The following is a 26,350-nucleotide window of genomic DNA, read 5'->3' on the forward strand; positions in this document are numbered from 1 at the left end:
AATTACTGAGAAAGAGGGCCTACCTCTGCAACTGGTGGGCAGTCCTATATGGGAGCTTAGGACAAGGTCCAAATAAGAAAATCAGCAGCTTGTGGTTGTGATGAGAAGGAACCTCTCCCAATACAAGAAAATGTGAAACTTTTTAAATAATAATAATAATAATAATAATAAAATAACAGGATACCCCAGTCAGAAGTAGAAAACATCAAACAACAAAGTACAACAAATACTGCAACAAAATAATATGCAATCAGAAGAACAAGAAGAAGAAGAAGAAAATACAGTAATGGACTCAAACATCCCAGAGCAAACAAACAAAGAACAACACGCATCAATTAAACAATCAGAGGAAAACGAAATCTTAAGACAGCCACCAGAACAAGCACAAATAGAACACGAAGTGACACACATGTTAGATATAGAAGAAAAATTTCAGCTGACATATATAGAATACAACGACACAAATACAGACATTTGACCATTCTTGCATAGACCGCCAAATAACCCACAAGTCGAAACAACAATAAAAACTATCAACACAATCATATACAACAAAATAAATGAAAACACAACTATGGAAGAGTTACAACTACTGGTTTATATAGGAGCACTCACTACACTAAATATACACACTAGGCAGAGATCAGAACCAACCAACACACACAACAAACCCACAAAACCAGCATGGCAACACAGGCTACAGATCAGAATATAAAAACTGAGAAAAGACATCGGACAGATAACACAACTTATAAAAAATGAAACGTCAGAAAAAAAACAAAAAAGGTTAGGTAAAATCTCACAACAAGGAGCGACAGAGCAATTAGATGAAAAGAAGCAGAAATTACAAGCATTGACCAAACGACTTAGAAGATACAAAAAAAGTGAAAATAGAAGGAAACAAAACCAAACATTCAACACAAACCAAAAGAAATTTTACCAGACAATAGATAACACACACATTAAAATAGACAATCCACCAAACATAACAGACATGGAACACTTCTGGAGCAACATATGGTCAGACCCGGTACAACATAACAGGCATGCACGGTGGATACAAGCAGAAACAGACACATACAAGATGATACCACAAATGCCTGAAGTGATAACTTTGCAACATGAAGTCACCCAAGCAAATAATTCTACTCACAACTGGAAAGCCCCTGGAAAAGATAAAATAGTAAATTTCTGGCTAAAGAAGTTCACCTCAACACATTCACATCTAACTAAATTATTTAACAGTTACATTGCATACCCATACACATTCCCTGATACGCTTACACAAGGAATAACTCATCTGAAACCTAAAGATCAAGTAGACACAGCAAACCCAGCTAAATATCGCCCCATAACATGCCTACCAACAATATACAAAATATTAACTTCAGTCATTACACAGAAATTAATGACACATACAACACAGAACAAAATTATAAATGAAGAACAAAAAGGCTGTTGCAAAGGAGCACGAGGATGTAAAGAGCAACTGATAATAGATGCAGAGGTGACATATCAAGCTAAAACTAAACAAAGGTCGCTACACTACGCATACATTGATTACCAAAAAGCTTTTGATAGTGTACCCCACTCATGGTTACTACAAATATTGGAAATATACAATGTAGATCCTAAATTGATACAGTTCCTAAACATAGTAATGAAAAATTGGAAAACCACACTTAATATCCAAATAAATTCAAATATCATCACATCACAGCCAATACAGATTAAGTGTGGAATATATCAAGGAGACTCATTAAGTCCTTTCTGGTTCTGCCTTGCTCTGAACCCACTATCCAACATGTTAAATAATACAAATTATGGATACAATATCACTGGAACATACCCACACAAAATCACACATTTGCTATACATGGATGATCTAAAACTACTGGCAGCAACAAATCAACAACTCAACCAATTACTAAAGATAACAGAAGTATTCAGCAATGATATAAATATGGCTTTTGGAACAGACAAATGTAAGAAAAATAGCATAGTCAAGGGAAAACACACTAAACAAGAAGTTTACATATTGGATAACCACAGCGACTGCATAGAAGCGATGGAAAAAACAGATGCCTATAAATATCTAGGATACAGACAAAAAATAAGAATAGATAATACAAGTATTAAAGAAGAACTAAAAGAAAAATATAGACAAAGACTAACAAAAATACTGAAAACAGAATTGACAGCAAGAAACAAGACAAAAGCTATAAATACTTATCCTATACCAATATTGACCTACTCATTTGGAGCAGTGAAATGGAGTAACACAGACCTAGAAGCACTCAATACACTTACACGATCACAATGCCACAAATATAGAATACATCACATACATTCAGCAACAGAAAGATTCACATTAAGCAGAAAGGGAGGAGGAAGGGGATTTACCGACATAAAAAACCTACATTATTGACAGGTAGACAATTTAAGAAAATTCTTTATAGAACGAGCAGAAACTAGCAAAATACACAAAGCAATCACTCATATAAATACATCGGCTACACCACTACAATTTCATAACCAACTCTACAACCCTTTAGATCACATAACATCAACAGATACGAAGAAAGTAAATTGGAAAAAGAAAACACTACATGGCAAGCACCCGTATCATCTAACACAGCCACACATCGATCAAGACGCATCCAACACATGGCTAAGAAAAGGCAATATATACAGTGAGACGGAAGGATTCATGATTGCAATACAGGATTAAACAATAAACACCAGATATTACAGCAAGCATATTATTAAAGATCCCAATACCACAACAGATAAATGCAGACTTTGCAAACAACAAATAGAAACAGTAGATCACATCACAAGCGGATGTACAATACTAGCAAATACAGAATACTCCAGAAGACATGACAATGTAGCAAAAATACTACTACAAAACAACAACTTGCCATACAACATAAACTAATAAAACACGTTCCCACATACAAGTATGCACCACAAAATGTACTAGAGAATGATGATTACAAATTATACTGGAACAGAACCATTACAACAGATAAAACAACACCACATAACAAACCTGACATCATACTCACCAGTAAAAAGAAGAAATTAACACAACTAATCGAAATATCCATACCCAATACAACAAATATACAAAAGAAAACAGGAGAAAAAATTGAAAAATACATCCAACTGGCTGAGGAAGTCAAGGACATGTGGCATCAGGATAAAGTTGACATTATACAAATTATATTATCAACTACAGGAGTCATACCACACAATATCCACCAGTACATCAATGCAATACAGCTACATCCAAACTTATATATACAACTACAGAATACTGTAATTATTGATACATGTTCAATTACCCGAAAGTTCCTAAATACAATATAACACATACCGTACAGTTAAAAGGAAGTCACGCTTGATCAAGGTCCGTGTCACTTTTCATTTTTGACCAGACATAACGTCTGAGAAAAGAAAGAAATAATAATAATAGTAATAATAACAGCCTGTGCCCATTCTTCCCCTTGTGAATAACTGTGCTGCATGTCGAAGTGTCTTTGATGCATAAGCAATGTGCTGTTTGGTGCCATCCAGGTTCTGACAGGATACCAATGCCATCTGGGTCAGGTCAGGGTTATAGGTTTTCCCAGCATAAAAAAAGCCAAACAGGTAGTAGAGCATCAATACTCCTTGAGGGACTGAACAGCCCAATGACAATTTTCAGACCAGATAAACTTAATGTTCTTCTGGCAAAGGCAGTTAAGAAAGAGAATGGCAGATGTAAACAGCCTGAAGAATAAACTTAGTATAATACAAAATCTTTCCCAAAAAAGACGGAGCTCCTTCGGGATCTTGGGTGCTGGCAGGTTAACAAGACCTTAATGTGTTCGTTCACTGGCATGAGACCATCTTTGCTATGCACATGTCCCAAAAATGCACCTATGTGGAGGAAAAACTGCACTTTTCCAGATTGCAACTAAGGCCATTCTTAATATAACCAGAAAATCATGCATAAGTTTTGTAAATGCTCCTTGCTAACAGAGCCCGTAACCCAGATATCCTTATGGTAGATTACATAACAGAAAATGTCTGAATCAACTGCTCTAAATAATGTTGATAAATTCCTGGTGCAAACAAGATTTAGAAAGGCAAGCAATTAAGCTGGTAAAGAGGTACCAGGAGCACAAAGTACGAGAAGCTGCGTCCAATGGCAACTGCACAGGTATGCTTCGCCTAAATCAATGTGTGAAAAATATTTTCCCACTGTCGTATCAGCTGCCGCACAGCAGCTGTCAACTCAGTGCGGCGTGCTACAACACGCGCAGCACACAGCGAGTACCACTGGCGCCGCACACGATGTCAACAACTGGCGCACGCGAACGCGTCATCGCGGGGTTAGTGGCAGCGTACACACCACTATCGATACGGATTACCCTCGCGGCGCTGCCCTTGCCACCAGAGTAGGCAACCGTATAAGGGCGCCATCTACCAACACACTGATTGGCCGGACCTGCGGATTTAAGCGAGCTCCCTGAGCCCGTTTAACCAGTTCAATCTTCGCCAATGACTGTGTTACTACCCGGCTGCTGGATTAACGACGACCAAACCGTACTGTGGCCTCCCTGGCTGGAAACTTGCGACGCATCGGTATCAACTGGTTGGCAGTGGTTTGGCCTTGTATTCTCTACTAGTGACTCTGATTTTCTCCTTGGCGCTACAGCCAGCGAAGTGTTGTGTAGTCGAACTTAAGTTTTGTTTTGAGTGACAGAAGGTCAAATAAATTTGGTTATCACGGAATATTTGTTGTGTTATAGTGTGGACATAACACACACCTTTCCATATATTCATCGAAACCAGCAAACAGCATCAGGGGCAGGGAAGAAAACTGCACAGCGGGCACCTGGAACACCATCTGCATGGTTACGGGCGCGAAGCAATTCCGCATCCTGGTTTAGCAGTGCTTGCATCTGCTGCTCCTTCTGTAGGTGCAACTGCTCCCTCCAGCATTGCAAAAAACTGAAGTGACACATGGATGAGAATGTCCTGTATCGCCACTTTAGTATCTACACAAGAGTGACAACGCTTATAAACAACACTGTGGGCACAAGGTATGGTAGTGGCTGATGGCGACTCAAGAACAAGCCAGGGAACAGAGACTAGCAAGAGGAAATGAAAACTTGCCTTGCGTGTCAATTTACAGTTTGGTTTTGGTTTTGTTTTGCTTTAGGGTGCAAAAAACAACTGGGGTCATATGTGTCCAACTCAAAATTATAGAACACAAACTCAGACAGGAGTTAAAAAAAAGACTATATGTCAGTCCCAACTGACATAATACAAGACAGCTAAAAAAGACATAATAAAAAACGGAGGTCCAAAACTAAAAATTAAATGGCCTTCGCCACGGAAAAGGCGAACTGCAACAGCTTGTAGATAGGTAGTCAGGGAGATGGGTTGACTATGACTGTCATCCCTTATGAGCAGCATTACGTCCCCATGAGATGGAATGCCGACCTCAAGGGGAAGGTCAAAACAAATTGGTAAGAAATGTGAAAGCTCAAAGCGGTCGTGAGAACACAATTTCGTTTCCTGAAGGCAGAGTACAAGGAGGACACTGAAATGTTAAAAGCAGCTGTAAATCCTCTTTGTGGGACCAAAGGCAACGAACATTCCATTGGAGGAGAGTCACAATGAGGAAGAGATGTAGGGGTGTCACCTCGGCGGCTGCTGAGTGACAGCCAGTGGAGTCGTTACTACAGGGCACAGGAGGAGGAGGATCCTGCTCCATGGGGTCCACAGAAGCATCGGCCTGCTTGTGCGGTCGGTCTGTGGAGTCCAACGCTGAGAAACGGTTGGTGGTGCACACTGACAACAAGGAGGCCAGTCAGGCTAAGGTATCACATGGCAAAACTGCCGAAGAGGATCCTAGAGATGTTGAAGGAGAAGACCGTTTGCCTTTGGTGGACTTCTTTCCACCTTTCCGGTTAGAGGAAGACGGGGGTCTTGTTTGGCTGGAGGGACAGAGGAAGTCTTCACGGGAGTACTCCTTCTGTCCTTTCTGGCCAACCGGTTGTGTAGCTGGTGGCGTTGCCCCTTGAGGCTAGAGTTTGATGGCTTGTTGCACAGATGGATGGGGGGGTATAGTGATGCTACCTTGACACTGGGCGATCTCCCAACCTCAGAGCTGAATTGGAGGTCACATGTCTGTGTGGCCATGTCCTTCATGGAGCGAGAGGTAACAAGAACAGAACTATAGGGAAACACCGCTTCTACACCTTTGAAGAGACTTCCGAAAAATGGGGTAAAACACGGGAAACTGTGATATGTGGGAAATAACATTTTAAGCTGTATAAGTTACATATAGGATACCCCTTGCAATTTATGTATTAAGTACATAACAGGCATCAAAAGACTTGTCGGGGACTTGTTTATTAACTAATGAAGGTTTATTATCTACTAAAAACTGCTATTTAACTGGAACTAGTAACTCTAGGAAGTAGGAACGTTTGACTCAATTTCATATGTCATAATCGATGTTCTTGAATGCCAGCAGCTGTCATTCATTATTTAAATAATGAAATACTGCACTAGTTACGTATTTTGTCGTGCTTAGCATGACGCATTTCAGAAAGTGCAAATATGTAAATAAAAATCTCTCTGTGTACATGCCACGTCAATTCAGGATTAAACTCCAAGCCCTCGACCACTACCTTCATTCAAGGGATGGCGCTGCAAGCAATGCGGGATAGAAACTACATGTATGGAAGTAGAGGGCACCACTTCACTACGCGCCATATCGCTGTTGCTATGATGTATCCCAGCCAATCAGAAGTCGTCCTTTGCATATAAAAGGGCATGTACACCGAGAGATTTTTATTCACGAAATATGCCGCGAAAGACTTTGTAGCCATATGTAAATAAGTATTTTGTATGGTGTTTAAATATGTGTTATTCTGTGTCTGTTGGACTGTAAAAAAAAACAAACAAACACACACACACACACACACACACACACACACACACACACACAAAAAAAAAAAGGTTCGACAAAGGTGTCATGACGATCACAACAATCATGAAACTAAGTGTGTGTAGTAGAGAAAGCTTGGAAATGGTTGTGATTGGTCATGGTATCTTCACTCGAATGACCGTAGTTACTCTCATCAGCCACCAAGCCAAGTAGAGCTTGGCACCAGTGGGAGATACAGCAAAAATTTTTCCAACTTTTACATGTTTACTGGTTCAAATCTGCTGAGTAGCGTGCCCTGGTGTCAAGAAACTTAACCACGTAATATTTGTAAACACTAGTGAACAGCCAACATCATACCAGTGTCATTTTATCGTAATTTTGTTTCGTAATGCGTAGATCGGGGGAAAATTATAAATACTTTGACACAAAATCAGGTGCAAATTAACATTGTGGGCATAGGAAATTTGACGGGACCAATAAAAAATGTCGTAAACTGTGGCAAAACATCAATTCTGGGAATGTAAAAGCAGGTTTATATCGTATAGGTGCCAGACGGGAGTACGCACGGTTTGTGACTAGACAGTAACTTGCGAGCGACTGGGTAAGGCACTTTTTCCTTTACATGGATCTCTTGGACAGCCTGCTCATCAAGATACATGGGAAAATCCCGAGAGGAGGCGGCATGGCCGCCATTGCAGTTGATACAGTGGGGAGAAGGAGGTGGACAATTGCCCTTGTGCACATCCCTACAACAGGTTACACATTTGGCTGAGTGTTGACAAAATGTTCTAGTGTGGTTGAAACAATGACACAGGTAGCAGCGCATTGGGTTTGGAATGTACGGCTGGACTGTGATAATTTCATAGCCTGTTTTAATTTTGGACGGAAGCACCACTATCAAAGGAGAGAAAAAGAATGCGGGTGGGCACTAAGGAGGAATCTACCTTTTTCATTACACAATGAAGCTTAATATCTGCAGCATAGTGCCCAGAGTCGATCGCGGTCCTCTGGTTTGGAGCCGTGTGGAGGGTCTAAACCAGAGGCTCAGACGACTCTGCGACTATAATGGTTGCAAATTCATCGACCTCCGTTATTGGGTGGAGAACTGTAGGGCCCCCCTAGACAGGTCAGGCGTGCACTACACACCGGAAGCAGCTACTAGGGTAGCAGAGTACGTGTGGCGTGCACACAGGGGTTTTTTAGGTTAGAGGGACCCCCCCTTGGGCGAAACGATAAAATACCTGATGGCTTACCAGAGAGAACATCAGCATCGTTGATAAAGAACGTCCGTCCTCAGAGACCAAAAACAGGAAAAGTTAACGTAATATTGGTAAACTGCAGGAGTATCCAGGGCAAGGTTCCTGAATTAGTATCGCTTATTGAAGGAAATAGTGCGCATATAGTATTAGGAACGGAAAGTTGGTTAAAACCGGAAGTGAACAGTAACGAAATCCTAGACACAGAATGGAATATATACCGCAAGGATAGGATAAACGCCAATGGTGGAGGAGTATTTATAGCAGTAAAGAATTCAATAATATCCAGTGAAGTTATTAGCGAATGCGAATGTGAAATAATCTGGGTTAATTTAAGTATCAAAGGTGGGTCAGATATGATAGTCGGATGCTTCTATAGACCACCTGCATCAGCAACCGTAGTAGTTGAGCGCCTCAGAGAGAACCTGCAGAACGTCGTGAAGAAGTTTCGTGATCATACTATTGTAATAGGGGGAGACTTCAATCTACCAGGTATAGAATGGGATAGTCACACAATCAGAACTGGAGCCAGGGACAGAGACTCTTGTGACATTATCCTGACTGCCTTGTCCGAGAATTACTTCGAGCAGATAGTTAGAGAACCAACTCGTGAAGCTAACGTTTTAGACCTCATAGCAACAAATAGACCGGAACTTTTCGACTCCGTGAATGTAGAAGAGGGTATCAGTGATCATAAGTCAGTGGTTGCATCAATGACTAAAAGTGTAATAAGAAATGCCAAGAAAGGAAGGAAAATATATTTGCTTAACAAGAGTGATAGGGCACAAATCGCAGAATATCTGAGTGACCACCATCAAACGTTCATTTCTGAGGAAGAGGATGTGGAACAAAAATGGAAAAAATTCAGAAACATCGTCCAGTACGCCTTAGATAAGTTCGTACCGACTAAGGTCCAAAGCGAGGGGAAAGATCCACCGTGGTATAACAATCACGTACGAAAGGTACTACGGAAACAAAGAAAGCTTCATCATAGGTTTAAGAGTAGTCGAATCATAGCTGATAAGGAAAAGCTGAACGAAGCGAAAAAGAGCGTAAAGAGAGCAATGAGAGAAGCATTCAACGAATTCGAACATAAAACATTGGCAAGCAATCTAAACAAGAACCCTAAAAAGTTTTGGTCATATGTAAAATCGGTAAGCGGATCTAAATCCCCTATTCAGTCACTCGTTGACCACGATGGCACCGAAACAGAGGACGACCGAAGAAAGGCAGAAATACTGAATTCAGTGTTCCGAAACTGTTTCACTGCGGAAAATCGTAACACGGTCCCTGACTTCAGCCGTCGCACGGACGCCAAAATGGAAAATATTGAAATAAACGATATCGGAATTGAAAAACAACTGCTATCACTTAGTAGCGGAAAAGCATCCGGACCAGACGAGATACCCGTAAGATTCTACAGTGATTATGCTAAAGAACTTGCCCCCTTTCTATCAGCAATTTATCGTAGATCTCTGGAAGAACGTAAAGTACCTTGCGACTGGAAGAAAGCGCAGGTCGTTCCCATTTTCAAGAAGGGTCATAAATCAGATGCGAATAATTATAGGCCTATTTCGCTTACGTCAATCTGTTGTAGAATAATGGAACATGTTTTATGTTCTCGTATTATGACGTTCTTAGATAATACAAATCTCCTTCATCAAAACCAACATGGATTCCGCAAACAGAGATCATGTGAAACTCAGCTCGCCCTAGTTGTCCAAGAAATTCACAGTGCCGTAGACACTGGCGAGCAGATTGATGCCGTATTCCTGGACTTCAGGAAGGCATTTGATACGGTTCCGCACTTACGTTTAGTGAAAAAAATACGAGCTTACGGAATATCGGACCAGGTCTGTGATTGGATTCAGGATTTCCTAGAAGAAAGAACACAACATGTCATTCTTAACGGTTCAAAATCTGCAGATGTAGAGGTAATTTCGGGAGTACCGCAAGGAAGCGTGATAGGACCTTTATTGTTTACAATATACATAAATGACTTAGTTGACAACATCGGTAGCTCCGTGAGGCTATTTGCAGATGACACGGTTGTCTACAAGAAAGTAGCAACATCAGAAGACTCGTACGTACTCCAGGAAGACCTGCAGAGGATTAATGAATGGTGCGACAGCTGGCAGCTTTCCCTAAACGTAGATAAATGTAATATAATGCGCATACATAGGGGCAGAAATCCATTCCAGTACGATTATGCCATAGGTGGTAAATCATTGGAAGCGGTAACGACCGTAAAATACTTAGGAGTTACTATCCGGAGCGATCTGAAGTGGAATGATCACATAAAACAAATAGTGGGAAAAGCAGGCGCCAGGTTGAGATTCATAGGAAGAATTCTAAGAAAATGTGACTCATCGACGAAAGAAGTAGCTTACAAAACGCTTGTTCGTCCGATTCTTGAGTATTGCTCATCAGTATGGGACCCTTACCAGGTTGGATTAATAGAAGAGATAGACATGATCCAGCGAAAAGCAGCGCGATTCGTCATGGGGACATTTAGTCAGCGCGAGAGCGTTACGGAGATGCTGAACAAGCTCCAGTGGCGGACACTTCAAGAAAGGCGTTACGCAATACGGAGAGGTTTATTATCGAAATTACGAGAGAGCACATTCCGGGAAGAGATGGGCAACATATTACTACCGCCCACATATATCTCGCGTAATGATCACAACGAAAAGATCCGAGAAATTAGAGCAAACACGGAGACTTACAAGCAGTCGTTTTTCCCACGCACAATTCGTGAATGGAACAGGGAAGGGGGGATCAGATAGTGGTACAATAAGTACCCTCCGCCACACACCGTAAGGTGGCTCGCGGAGTATAGATGTAGATGTAGACACAATGACAGCAATGACACCCTGATCAGAGAGGTAAGATTGGATTGTGGTCTCAGTTAGACCATCGAGCAGCCTCATGTAAATTACACCACGAAAAGAATTCAAAGTTCTATGGGCCTAGACACGAACAGGGTAGCCGTAAAGAAGTGAGGCAGCAAGCAGTTGTTGTGCTTGAGAATCAGAAGTAGTCTCCAAAAGCAAAGAGCCATTCCATAAATGAGAGCAGGATTTCACATGGCCGGCAATTGCATCAACACCTTTCTGATTAATGAACAGATTTACCGTGGTGAAGGACTGACCGTCTTCAGTACGTGACACCACAAGGAATCTTGGTGCAGTGGGAAGGGTCTTTGTATCAGTAGCCTCAATTACATTTTGAAGACTTTGATTGGAAAGGTAATGGACTCATTGCGAGAAAATCCCCCACAATTGCCAGTGCCTCCAATGGTGCCCTCCTTCCAAGGGGCGCACCCACTTTAGGTGATTGTTCACACCTCAGATCACACCTTACAGAGGGACCAATTGGCAATTGGGAATGTTGCAGCTCCGACAATCACCTCTCCCTGGGTGTGACACGTACCAAGGGGTACGTGCGAACCTTATTCGTCGACCCGCGGCTGGGAATTACATGTTACCTAGTCACCTGTTACGCGTCAGACCCATGGCCCGCCCTTCAGGAGTGCACAGGGAATTATGCATGCTTAATCACATTCCGAAATGACCCTTCCACGCATGTTGATAGATTGAACAGCACACAGAAGCCACAGTGTCCTGTTCACGGTTGGAGTCACAGACACACTACTGAACTGCAATGAAATATGCAGATTTGCTTCTCCCTCCATTAGACGGGTTGCTGTAAGTAGTGACTTCCTGTAGTTGAAAAGAGTATTGAGAAATATTTCTGGGAGGGGAAAAAACCCTATTGCAAATCATGAGGGTGGTGCAAACCTTATTCGAGTAGTTTAAGTCACAAAAATTTACATTCAGCAATCAACACTTATACTGAGTTGTGGATCACATCCATATATCAACAAACAATAGTTTTACATATACTGAAATGATGAACAATAGTAAAAAACAAATTAGTGCCGGTATCACTCTGTACACAACAAAAATGCTTAAAAGAAAAGCTACATAAAAAGAAATATTCTTCGTATGGAGTCAGTGGTCTTTTCTCTGAATTACAAAAAACAAAATTACGTGCTAGTGCAATTTAATACAACAATTAAAGCTATGTGGAGTTTAACAGTCAGTAGTGTGATACCAGCAACAAATGATTTGACACACCGTGTAATCGCAGTAATCCCACAAGTACTTAACACACAGCCCCAATACTCAGTACATTATCAAAACAAGAATTAAGTCCACACAGTGTATATCTACTCACTGTAAATAGATTCTGGAATGATGGATGAGACTTTGGATCGTTAACATATGGAAGTGCATAGAATCGAAGAAATTCTGTTTCACCACTAAATTCACATCCTTCGGTTTCCAAAAAGTTTTTTAAGGCAATCATTCCACTTTGCCCATTGTAAATGTTCATCTCAGATTCACTGCTAACACTTTCATTTTCATAGCAATTGTCAGAGATTAGTTCCAGGTTACGAAACTCCCCTTTTTTAGCCATAACAGAACTGTCACTTTTAACATCCATATCTTTAATTTCATTTGTAAGCCGGCCCTCCATCTGATCACCACATTCCGTTATTGTATCTGTGTTCTCCAAAGACATAAAATTCTCTTTCACATTGTGACTCTTATTTATTTCATTTTCACTTTTGTCTTCTACTCTGGCGTCACTGCAATTATATTCATGCCCCACAGCCATTCCTTTAAGTCCAGAGTTCTCATTACAAAAATTTGTGTTAGAAGGATCTTCCATTTTTTCAGATTCCTTCTGTCATAATGTTAATGTACTTGTCTTGCCCAAAATTAGTGGTATTATTGCAAAATAGACATGAAGGTAAAAAGTCAGTTTTCTGTATTCAAGTTTACTTTTTATTGATGGTGGTATGAGAGTATTCCAAGCCTGTGGATGAAGAGAAAGAAACATGTTACCAACAAAGCTAAACATAAAATAGAGTGTGTAAAACTAAAAGCATTTACTTTATTAACAATGAGGCCACCACAGAGGAGCCTATTGAATAAGCTATGGTAAGACAAAAGAATTTCCAATGACACACACTGTAGCTTTTAATTTTGTGTAATGTGGATTGACTGGTTGGTAAGCACACTCCAGTGTTGTATATTATGTAAGAAGTGTGGATTCTTATCAGTTGCAGTTCATAATGATTAACTAAAATTAGCACATATTGCAGTGCTTGAACTACTTACTTTTGTCAAGTTAGGTTTTTGATATTAGTTAGCGCAGCGAGTTTTGGTTTTTTAGTGATGAAGTTTGTTCTTCCTATATCGGTGAAATGAAGTTTTCAATATTAATTTTTGGAACCAGTTGTGGTAGGCGAGTTTGGTATTATTGACTATGCACACGTTACACACTGTGTATCATAATTAATTAATGGTGCCATGCCTAAAGTTGAAAGTACATGACACTGGGAGTACAAAAAGTCTCAGTAAACATGGGCTCTAAAAGGCATACCTTAAGAGCTATGAGTACTACTTTATCTTCGCTAATGTGAAATGCATCTGCATCTATACTAACTTTAAACATAAAAGATACACCTGCAGACTGTGTAGCTAACTAAAACTTTCTGTAAGTGACTACAGATAAAGAGGATATTCTCTACAAATTGCCAGCTTTGACTAGTGATGTAGGAAACATGCAATAAACAACATGGCGACTATAACATAACACCAGTGGCAATTATTTCAACCTTTTTCACTACGGATCAGTCTGACACCATAAGTGAATTTTTTAAACTTCACATTTGCTGGCTATATCAACTCACAATCAAGCTGGCTTCTAACCTAACCTAGACCTCAGGCTAAGCTACAGATCGGCGTCACCACAACCACATTTTTTTTTTTTCCTATAATGTTCATTGGCCGAGTCAACTAACAACAAAACTGTGAATACACACATAGCTATCAGCTTTAAGTCAGTGGTCAAAGCCAGTGACTCTTATCGTATATTCCTTTTGACCCAAAAATCATCAGTTGTTCATTGACATGCAATGAACGTAAAGAGGATGATATCAACATTTTATCCCCTTTAAGGTCCTATTATCAGTGTATAACAGCCAATAGCCAGTGTCTTGTAACTGTTCTTGTTCCATGCACAAAACATGGAAACAATTTTCAAACTGCAGAAAAGGTTTGTAAAGTTAATAACTAAATTTAATATTAATTCTCACTGTAGTGAAATACTTTTAAAAAAAGAGTAGTGTCCTTACTGCATTAACTTAATTCAGCTACCAATCTCATGTGCATATCAAAAATACACACTACTGGAATAAGAACAAGTTTGGACTTTTTTTTTTAATAATAATAATAATAATAATAATAATAATAATAATAATAATAATGTGTTCAATGCATGTGGTGAATATTCTGCTAAACTACAACTGTTAATGAACAAAGAGCTTCCCACTGGCAACACTTCCCCCCCCCCCCCAAAAAAAAAAAAAATTATCTTTGGAATGATGACAATGATCTGCAGCACAGACCAAAACATGGGTTAGGTGGGGATATGATAACCTGGCTGAGAGTTGGCAAAGCCAACAAATGCAAAATGGAGTTTCTGGTAAAACTTTATTTGTAGTACAGTCTGGTGTGTACGTTAGTGATACATTTAAAACACTTTTAGTTATAAAAACTAAAATTGCAAGAGATATTCAAGGAAACCTATAGTAGGTAAGGGAAAAGACTCCAACAAGTATTTTGATGTATATTATGTAAATATATAGAGCATAAACTATGAAAAATACAAAAGGCGGAGGCCCACTAAGTAACTTACTGATTCAAATGCAGCCATACATCATCTTAACTTAGTAAACACAGGATGTCTTAGCACTGAATTAATATCTTAAGATGACTATGTAAAGTGTCATTATGTTGCCCTATTTTTCACTGAGAAAGTGTGTTACAATTGCAAAACTGACCCATTACACAACAAAGTGGGCAACAAGAGTACCTACAGGTGTCTGAAGTTGCCTTCCCTAATCAACAGCGGAAAAAGAAAATTTTAAAATATGCTACTAACACATTTTAGTATCAAGTCAGGAAAATTAACAAAAATCTAATTAACCCTCAAATCAAGAGGAGATGGTTGGTATTAGGGTTAAATTGACTTCATTTATTAATACATTTACAGTTAATTCTTTCTTATGAATCAAATATGTCTAATTTTCTTGTATACTTTCAAGTAAGTAACAATGAATGAGGGTCTGAATCTCTTAATCAAGAAGCAGTAAAAACTTATGGTGCAAGCTAATTTACATAAAATGAGCCAGAGGAAATTATCTAACATCAGGTTTTCAAGTCCTGTCACAAGGTCATTAAAGAACAAGCTCGTCACAGACAGGGAAAGAATCTGGCCATGCCATACTGGCATTGGCTTTAAGTGAACTACGGAAATCTAAAAGCTGGATGGCTAGACAGATTTGAAACCTGCGTCCCCTCAATAAGAGTATAGTGTCTTAACCACTGCACCAATTCAATTCATTCTTCCAAGAGGTATGCTGCTGTATTGTATTTCTCATTTGAGAAGGAACATATTTCACTGCATTATACGACCACACATACACAATAATGATGTCAAAACAAAGTTGACAACAGTCACTATGCAAACAATTCAAAGCTGGATTATAACCTATTTACATTAGTCTAGAGCATCAATTTACCCAGTGCTCTACTGTACAACAGCCATAAAAAATTCTGCAACTTTATCGAAATCACTATTTCAAAAACTAATATATTAAATTACATTGAAAAATTCCATATCGGAGTTTTCAAGGAAAACTTTCTGGATTTTACAAACATCCTGCCTCTGTATTTTTTCTTTCAGTGTAGTCGGTTCATTGAGCACAAAACCCATATTGTTACATTCTTCTACGAAGCTGGTCACGGTTTCCTTGAATTCGTAGCTACGGAGAAACTGAAATCAGAAATGGTGATGTTAGGGGAAAAAAAGTGCATTTTTGTGTACTAGAAACGTCTGTTTTTTAAACAACTTACCTCGTACACCAAATTCGCCGCAAAATTCTCTTGGGAGCAAACACTGTCACTGTCCATCAGTGACATCGAATCAAAATTCTTTCGGCTGAAATTAATAGCATAACACAGACAAATAACTTGAATGTACGCGGTATCAAATAGTGAAAATAGCAACTAAATTCTTACTTATCACGCAGTACTGGTTTCGGCGATGTAAAATTTATAGCACTCATTGTACTACTATAGTGTAACCTAAATGACAGCAAAAACTGCTCCTATAGAAACAATAAACATCAAATAGCAGGGCAAATCTTGCTACTAATTATCTCGGATCACTTAAGATCTGTACGAGGTAAACAGACATTCAAGCAATCACCGCCTTCCCAACCGGAAGTATATTTCTGATTACACACAATATCACAGTGATATCAACTTTGTCATATCGGCAGACGACACAACTATCCTTGCCACGCAACGATTTATTTGTGCTTGTTGAAAAACTGAAACAGTTTTTAACCTGTAATCAAATCTTTTGTGATTCCTCGTTTATATAAATATCGGGGAACGTGGATTTTACAGTGATTTTACACAATACGGTCTTATTACTACAGACATATAGCTGAGAACTCGGAGATCGCCGACACCAGTGGTCAGTAATCGGTTGATCAATAATAATTCCTACAAACTAATAGTTAGAATCTAAAATAAGTGAAATATCAGCAACTTTACCGTGCAGACTTATAGCGATATTAGCATTTTTGGCTGAACTATCGTCTTCACTCGTGGAATGCAACTGCGTCTCCAGAGCTCATCTCTCAAGGAAAGAGTCGAAGTTTCACATGGTAGTAGACGGTAAATACGCGAAGTTCAGCTACCTGACGCCTAGTACTCCACGACTCCCCATGGTCTATTGCGTATCTATCGAGTATATAGCTCTCGTTGTCCTGTAAAATTTTTGAGGTGTTGTGAAAGTGTGAAGATTTTCTCCTTCTTTAAGACAGTACCATCAGAAATATCGTGAATCAAGAAAAGAAGTACACATGTTCAGTTCGTGGAAAAAGCTATGACTATATCAAGAATCAGAGGAAACACGTACCACAAGCACATCAAGGAAAGTGATGTGATACCGTTCCACAATTAAAAGCGCAGAACTTTAACAGTTCAACAAGGAGCGCAATCCAATATGCAACCAAAGAAACGAACATGCATCGCAAAGTAGTTACATGAAAATGAAATGTCCATTGTGCGATATTTCAGTCCTTCCGAAGAAATGCGATTATGACTACTTAAAAGAGGATGAATTTACATCTTTCCAGGAATTTGCTGACTGGAAGAAGCAGACAAAAACTGACACTTTACGTCAAAAACTATGGGTCGTATCGACAATTCCGACAACGTCACTTGGCATTTCTTTGTTTCTTTGTGTCATCGTTCAGAGCAATATGTACCTAAAAGCAAGGGCATACGCCAGATGAAAATCCAAGAAACTAACAAGAGAGGTGTCTGTCTTTCAAGCATTGAAGTAACTGAGGCTGGAGATTGCAGCTGCAAAGTAAAACACGTGATTACTCATGTGGGACATGAAATTGTTATTTGGCATTTAGGTTTGCCAGAAGAAGAAAGAAACGTTTTAGCTGTTGACAGCGCAATCAAAATTCTGTTCCATGCGATACTCGATGCTGTATGTGATTCCAAGCTAGAGTGTATCCAGCTGCTGAAAACAAGGTTTATACAATTCTGAACAGTGTAATAATTTGTGTTTCGAGGTCATGAGACATAAAGACAGTGGCACCAGTATGGGTAAACGAAATCAGTGCTAGCGATAACTCCTGAGTGTTTTCCGACAAACCACAAGATACAAGCAGCCAACATCATCTACTCATGAGAGGGAAGACGTTGTCCCCATCATTACAAACATTACCCAATGTGAAATTCTGAAGAAATACAGGGGTGACTGTATTTGCATCGATAGAATTCATGAAACAAATGCTCATGGTTTTGACTTAATTCACTTCTTATGAATGACTACATGAGACGAGGTTGTCCTTGTGATTTTCTTATTTCAAACAGGTCTGATCAAGAGGTGGTCTCACTATTAAAAAAAAAAAAAGACTAAAGTAGGAAAATTACGTCCTCAGGTGCTTCTGTCAGATTTACCTGAACCGTTTTATAATACTGGGCTTTCACGATGTAAGAGCCTGTCAGAAGTCTACATTGCTCTTGGCACACTGACATGGCATAGAGGAAAATATATGTGCCAAAATCAAATCGAAGGAAAGACAAGCTGAAACTTATTAGCTAGTAAGGAGTTTGATAGAAGAGGGAGACGTTATAACATCTAAACACATATTTCCTTTACCACTGCAGCGACTTATTTCAGATTCTGCTACAGCTGAGTTTGGTTTGTATCTCTAAGAACATTATTCTAAAAGCACTAGGCACTGTTGCAGAACCAACAATGGTATCAACACATGGATGCACATTAAAAGAATGCACTGAGCAATACAACACCTATATTTGCATGGTAAAAATGTGAAATACCTAGACAAATCTATTCATGCATTAATGGGCTTCGCCAATAACAAATTACCTGACAGGCTCATTATTCTGACAAAGGAAAAACTTAGAAGCAAAGTCTAGGATATTTGCACAAAGCACAACTTAAGTGCAGAGGCGGTTCCTGAATGCATAGTTGGAGCAGGAAATGGCTGACTTGTACTTTCTATGTCTGAGGTGGATGTCACTTTATTTGTTCAGAAAAGTTTGCAGGACTGCAGCTGCAAATTGATTTGTATTAAATGTCAAGCCTGCATACATTAATATATTGGCTCATGCAAAGAGTCCAGTATCAGATGTAACGTGTGTAAACATATTCACTGTGTCTGCCAACAAAAAATGAGACAGCTAACCATTTCAGCAAACGTCAATAACTTTTTGATATTATTGTTGACATCCACAAGGATACATTACACACTTATGAAGAAGGGGAAACAGTAAGTGAGAAAGAAAGCATATTAGTCGAACTTGGCAAAGAAAATATTGAGTCTTCAGATTTAAATCGGCAGAAGGAGAAAATGAAGATGAAGTTTACCAGTCTAATTGTCATAATATCTTATCCAAGGCAACTGTAGGTATTAAAGCGTCAGATGTCAGACCTGAAAGCTAGATTAGCTGCTGTTGACTCCAACACAGATCATCAAAGAACTGGTCCCTGCAGTGTTTGATCAAGAAGCGAACGATGTGTACAGCCTCAGAGACAGCTGTTCTCTACAAAGATGAGGAGAAAAATAGTGCACCATACGCACTTTTAGAAACGATCTATAGCTGAGGTAGAAGACATTAATGTTTCTCTGCTACATGACAGACAGTAGATACTGACTTTTATGCAATGCAAGTTTATCTTAGGTAGTTTTTTGTTTTTAACATTCTGAGTGTGTTCTAGTTCACATTATAATTCTGCTCTTCAATCAGTAATATAAAAGTGAATATCGTCCCTTAATAAATTAGAAGAACTTGTATTAATGCAGTGTCGTATTCCTCTCTCTTCCTTAAAAGTTGCATTTTCTGCCATACTCATGATTAAAGCAGTAAAAAGAGGCCTTACACTGTTTGAGTCCGATTTTTGGGTTCAGTTGCTGTGATCAGCGGAGAATGAATACGTAGTACAGTAAGTAAAACATCTCCTTTTCACAATTACATTTAATTTCAGTGTGTTAATATGTATTTACAATGATATTACAGGGTAATGGTAGGTTGTAAAGATCACCCTCGTGGTCCACAGAATAGGTGGCCAAAGGAAATGCCGAGAAATTATTGGAATGTATGTTAAACCTTTTGGTCACGGCGTCCTCATTTAAGGACATACTAAATAAATACTCAGTATATTAAAATTCGTTAAATTTTACCATTTGTGTTCGTTGTCTTCCTATTTTCACAAGCAGAGTGTTTATTTGAGAACAATGTCGACATCTCCTCTCAATCTGTGGTACCACAAAACAAACTTGAACGCTCACAGTCACATGGATGCTTTCCAGTAATCTTTGTACCTTCCATCAGCCGGTTAATACCTTCTGACTTTAGGTAAAAAAATTTATTTGTGCATAGAAAGGTGCATTCTTGAAGGTGAAAACTAAAGGTGTATTTCAGAACGAAAGGTAAGTGACATATTTATAACTTTATACATGTCTACAAACGAGGACATTGTGATTGAAAGGTCGTAACAGCACAGAAATTTAGGACATTATTTCGTTGTCTTTTTAGCCATCTAACTGTGATTTCAAAATGCCTCGAGTCTAAGATAGAGGAAGGCCACTTACGGAAGAAGAATTTTTAGAGTTCCTTAATTCATATGAAACTGACGAGCTATCCGATGATCCTGGCGATAATTTTGAACAAGAGGTCAATGATAGAGGTTATTTGTTATTTATTGAGCATCCATTTTATCATATACAATGATATCGGAGTTAGACGTTTTATATCATATAGTATATTGCAAGTTGAGTAGCCTAGACGCAAAACCCGCTAACTGCATGGTAAGTAACACTGAGATAATCACGAAACACTTGTTTCATCCAAACGACAATGCACTGGCAGCGAGAATGTTATTGTTGCTTACGAATTTGTTACAGCGCAGCCAACCTAAAACTGAACAAGAAAAAATTCTAATCGTAACAGACGGAAAGGTAGCTTTAAACATCAAGATTGGAAAGTCCGGTGTCTGTTCAAGTGCTTTACATCCGGACATGGCAGGGCGACAGCCATGCCTGTTGGGCATTTGGCTGGCTTTGCACCCAAAGACAACATGAAGTTAACTGCTTTCGAAGGCGAACGCCATTTAATTCATCAGAATTACGTATTACTAAAAATAAGACACTTGATTTGCCTCACTTTAGGGCAAATGTGGTCAAAGTAGTGACGAAAATAGATAAGCCAGCTGTCAGGAAAGGGGTTGGGGGGGGGGGTGTCCCACTAGCGAGAGTCCCTTGCCATCTCCAAGTACTTAAAAACGAGTCAATGCGGAAGTCCATCCAGAAGTTAATGCTCGTTTGGACAACGTTGGGCATCTTCCAGTAGTCAATGACAAAAAATCGTTTGACGTGTGTAGGAAACCGGGTTTGCTAGGCAAAACCAAATTTTACTGTGTAAAATGTAACATTCACTTATGTCTGGACAGAAAAAAATGTTGCTTCGATTATTATTCTCCACAAGTGTAAAACCATAGTTTGTATATATAATAAATAAGTAAACTTAATGTAATTTGTGTACTTTGATGAAATAAAATCAAATAAAATACTTTGAGTTTTCGACTTACACTGCTCCCATTTGAACACAATGTCCTCATTTGTGGACGTGGTGTATCCGCCTTTGTGGGACACCATGGAATATTTTATACATCTGAAAAATCACAATTTAATTCGAAGAACTGGATAGCAAAGCCATGACTTTTTCTTTTCAGGATAAAAATAATTCGTGACCTAAAGGGTTAACTAGATGCAACATAGAAAATTACAAAATATAATATTTCTTTATTTTTTGTAAAAGTCAAAGCAAATAAATGCAGTTTAGTGGTTGGCTTTTTCTTTCTTCAGGTATAAAATATGAGTGCAGTTAGTGAAGCTCTAAAAGTTTTTAAGTCATGGAACACAGACTTCCTCCCAACTCACTGGGTTACTAATTATTCTGAGTCTGAGATAAGCACACTTAAGGAAGCATTCCTCATGTCCAAAGTATATTTGTGTTCATTTCAACAGATGCAGGCTTAGAAGCAGTGCCTTGGAAAAGTAAGGTCTCCAATTACAGCAAGTGGCAGTAAGTCAGTTATGAACCTATGGAAGTATATTGTAGAATCTACATGTAAAGAACTATTCAGAGTTAAAAGATAAATGTAAAGCTCTCATTAGGTTACTCTCAGTAGCAGCAAGGCACTGCCTTATTTTCAAAACCAGTGGCTTTATGTTTCTAAAACGTGGATGTAAGCTTTAGAGGGAATGGGCTTCTTTGCCAATATTAACACCATAAATGGTGCTGAAATAAGGAACAAGATGATTAGACATTCTTTTGAAGGCATAATATAGATAAGACATGGAATGGAGTTACCAAAGTGTAAGTAAATAATGTTCTATGTTGTCGCTTTCATAAGAATTGTCAGGTGAATTCTATTTTGAAAACATACAATAAATCTGTCTATTTTTTCTTACATGGAAAGATCAAATGGCTCTGAGCACTATGGGACTTAACATCTGCGGTCATTAGTCCCCTAGAACTTGGAACTACTTAAACCTAACTAACTTAAGGGCATCACACACATCCAAGCCCAAGGTAGGATTCGAACCTGCGACCGTAGCGGTCGATCGGTTCCAGACTGAAGCGCCTAGAACCACTTGGCCACACCGGCCGGCGACATGGAAAGATACACGAATCTGCAAAGCATGTCATGGAGTGATGTGCTTCAGCTGACGTTGACTTCAGTAATTAATCAGTAGCAGTGAAACATCTGGGAGAGATTCCTATCAAAAGTACAGTGCTCCAAGACACTTATTTCGAAGTAAGCTTTGCAGAACCTAATTCTGCATGTGAACATTACTAAAAGTGGAAGCTTCCATCCAAACATTTCTGTGTCATCTTTATTTTTTCCCTAATAGGGATTTGACAGACTGGATGAAAGTAACACACCAGCCCATCAGTTTGTCTAGATGAGAGATATGGCTTTGGCAGAAACAACAGTGATAATGCACGATCAAGTTCTGTAAGCAATGACACACAGAATCCAGACAGCAATGATTAACCAAACAAAAAGCAAAACATTACTGATACATCAAGCTCTTGTACATCACTGTACCAAGAGGCAAGGGAGATGTGTAAAAATATTAGAGATCTTACATGCAATTGCAATAAGGAAACCTGTTTATGATTGTACAATCCTGCAGACAATGGCCTTCCTTTAACTGTGGCTTGAAATTCTGTTATGTAGAAACACATTTGAATCATGTTGAGAGTTGTACAGTGTTTACTTTTCCGTATTTTCATTTCTCGATGTTGACATATAGATTAGATTTACTTTCATTCCAATTGATCCATAGTGTGAGGAGGTCCTCCAGGATGTGGAACATGTCAGAAAAACAATAATACATGACTAATATTTACAACTGAAACAAATAAGCTAATGTACTTTCTGCAGCTCCCAATTGGAGTGATCGTCATTTTTTTAATGAAGACTGTATGAAAGAATCATTTTGCAAACACTAATGCACTGAATTTAAAAGAAAAAAGGTTTTTTTTAATTTATGAGGTAACAAAAATGTAATAGAACTACTACAATACTTATTTACAATGAACACATTACTACACTGAAATGGTGCAGAAGTTATATTGTAATTACATAAACACACTCACTCACACACACACACACACACACACACACACACACACACACACACAAACACAAAACACACACATACTAATTTACAATGAACACATTACTGCACTGAAATTGTGCAGAAGTTATATTGTACTTATACAGGTTGTTACAAAAAGGTACAGCCAAACTTTCAGGAAATATTCCTCACACACAAAGAAAGAAAATATGTTATGTGGACATGTGTCCAGAAACACTTACTTTCCATGTTAGAGCTCATTTTATTACTTCTCTTCAAATCACATTAATCATGGAATGGAAACACACAGCAACAGAATGTACCAGCGTGACTTCAAACACTTTGTTACAGGAAATGTTCAAAATGTCCTCCGTTAGCGAGGATACATGCATCCACCCTCCGTCGCATGGAATCCTTGATGCGCTTATGCAGCCCTGGAGAATGGCGTATTGTATCACAGCCGTCCACAATACGAGCACGAAGTGTCTCTACATTTGGTACCGGGGTTGCGTAGACAAGAGCTTTCAAATGCCCCCATAAATGAAAGTCAAGAGGGTTGAGGTCAGGAGAACGTGGAGGCCTTGGACTTGGTCCCCCCTCTACCAATCCATCAGTCATCGAATCTGTTATTGAGAAGCGTACGAACACTTCGACTGAAATGTGCAGAAGCTCCTTCGTGCATGAACCACATGTTGTGTCGTACTTGTAAAGGCACATGTTCTAGCAGCACAGGTAGAGTATTCCATATGAAATCATGATAACATGCTCCATTGAGCGTAGGTGGAAGAACATGGGGCCCAATCAAGACATCACCAACAATGCCTGCCTAAAGGTTCACAGAAAATCTGTGTTGATGACGTGATTGCACAATTGCGTGCGGATTCTCGTCAGCCCATACGTGTTGATTGTGAAAATTTACTATTTGATCACGTTGGAATGAAGCCTCATCCGTAAAGGGAACATTTGCACTGAACTGAGGATTGACACATTGTTGGATGAACCATTCGCAGAAGTGTACCTGTGGAGGCCAATCAGGTGCTGATAGTGCCTGCACACGGTGTACATGGTACGGAAAGAACTGGTTCTCCCGTAGCACTCTCCATACAGTGACGTGGTCAACGTTACCTTGTACAGCAGCAACTTCTCTGACGCTGACATGAGGGTTATCATCAACTGCACGAAGAATTGCCTTGTACATTGCAGGTGTCCTCGTCGTTCTAGGTCTTCCCCAGTCGCGAGTCATAGGCTGGAATCTTCCATGCTCCCTAAGACGCCGATCAATTGCTTCGAACACCTTCCTGTCGGGACACCTTCGTTCTGGAAATCTGTCTGGATACAAACGTACCACGCCACGGCTATTTTCCCGAGCTAATCCATACATCAAATGGGCATCTGCCAACTCCGCATTTGTAAACATTGCACTGACTGCAAAACCACGTTCGTGATGAACACTAACCTGTTGATGCTATGTACTGATGTGCTTGATGCTAGTACTGTAGAGCAATGAGTCGCATGTCAACACAATCACCAAAGTCAACATTACCACAACAGAAACACACACTTAAACTAGAACATACTGAGAACAAAACAAGAAAAAAATGGTCAGAAGAATGCAAGAAAGAACACAGTGAATGTATGAAGAGAATTTGGGAAGAACAAAGAAAGAATATGAACTCATGACTACCCAAGTTCAATCGCTCTCTCAAAATGCAATAATCGAAAATAATAATAATAATACATACATACACACACATACAAAGGTATATATATATATATATATATATATATATATATAATGGACATTTCAGCAAGTTGAATAAAAGCAGGCTCACAAGACAAATCTTTGAGATAGTAAACACACACACACACACATATATATATATATATATATATATATATATATATATATATATATATATATATATAAATCAGTAGTTGACTGAGAAATTCGTCAATGGAGTAGAAGGAGTTGGCCACTAATAAATCCTTTAGGCGTGTCTTAAACTGAATTTCATTGGGTGTTAAGCTTTTTATGGCTGCTGGCAAGTTATTGAAAATGTGTGTTCCTGAATAATGCACACCTTTTTGTACAAGAGTAAGTGACTTTAAATCCTTCTGAAGATTATTCTTATTTCCAGTACTGATTCCATGAATTGAGCTGTTGGATTGAAAAAGTGATATATTTAATGACAAATTTCATTAAGGAATAAATATATTGGGAAGCAGTAGTTAGTATCACTAGTTCCCTAAACAGGCTTCTGCAGGACGTTCTTGAGTTCACACCACACATAACTCTTACTGCACATTTTGTGCCAAGAAAACTTTAGCTTGGCTTGATGAATTACCCCAAAAAATAATCCAATATGACATTATGTAATGAAAGTAAGCATAGTATGCCAGCTTTTTCATTTTTATATCCCCTATGTCTGACACAATGCGCATTGCAAATAGAGATTTGTTAAGAAGCTTCAGCAGTTCTATGGTGTGCTCCTCCCAGTTGAATTTATTATCAAGCTGTAATCCCAAGAATTTAACACTGTCCACTTCTTCTATCTGCTTGTCATCGTATGTTGGGCATATACTCGTGGGCCACCCCTTACAAGTTCTGAACTGCATGTAGTGTGTTTTTTAAAAGTTTAGTGACAAAGAATTAGCTAGGAACCAGTGATTAATGTCCACAAATATTTTACTAGCCAATCTTCCTAAGACTACACTTGATTTGCTATTTATTGCAATGTTTGTATCACCGGCAAACAAAATGAACTTGGCATCTGATAATGTTACTGATGAAAGGTC

General features: G+C 39.0%; 1 protein-coding gene across 1 annotated transcript in view; it reads right to left on the bottom strand.

Moving 5' to 3' along the window:
• LOC126249346 (lisH domain-containing protein ARMC9-like) overlaps positions 1-16,656 on the bottom strand; it is a 231,761-nt gene extending 215,105 nt beyond the window's left edge. The window contains exons 1-5 of the mRNA XM_049951000.1: positions 16,368-16,656; positions 16,203-16,287; positions 15,952-16,122; positions 13,006-13,095; positions 12,451-12,963 (exon numbers count right to left, since the gene is read on the bottom strand). Of these exons, the coding sequence (XP_049806957.1) occupies positions 12,451-12,963; positions 13,006-13,095; positions 15,952-16,122; positions 16,203-16,287; positions 16,368-16,414 (906 nt within the window). The 5' untranslated portion in view covers positions 16,415-16,656. The remainder of the gene's footprint in view (positions 1-12,450; positions 12,964-13,005; positions 13,096-15,951; positions 16,123-16,202; positions 16,288-16,367) is intronic.
• Between the last annotated feature and the right edge of the window lie 9,694 nt (positions 16,657-26,350).

This window comes from Schistocerca nitens, chromosome 3 (assembly GCF_023898315.1).
Source record: "Schistocerca nitens isolate TAMUIC-IGC-003100 chromosome 3, iqSchNite1.1, whole genome shotgun sequence".
Lineage (NCBI taxonomy): Eukaryota > Metazoa > Arthropoda > Insecta > Orthoptera > Acrididae > Schistocerca > Schistocerca nitens.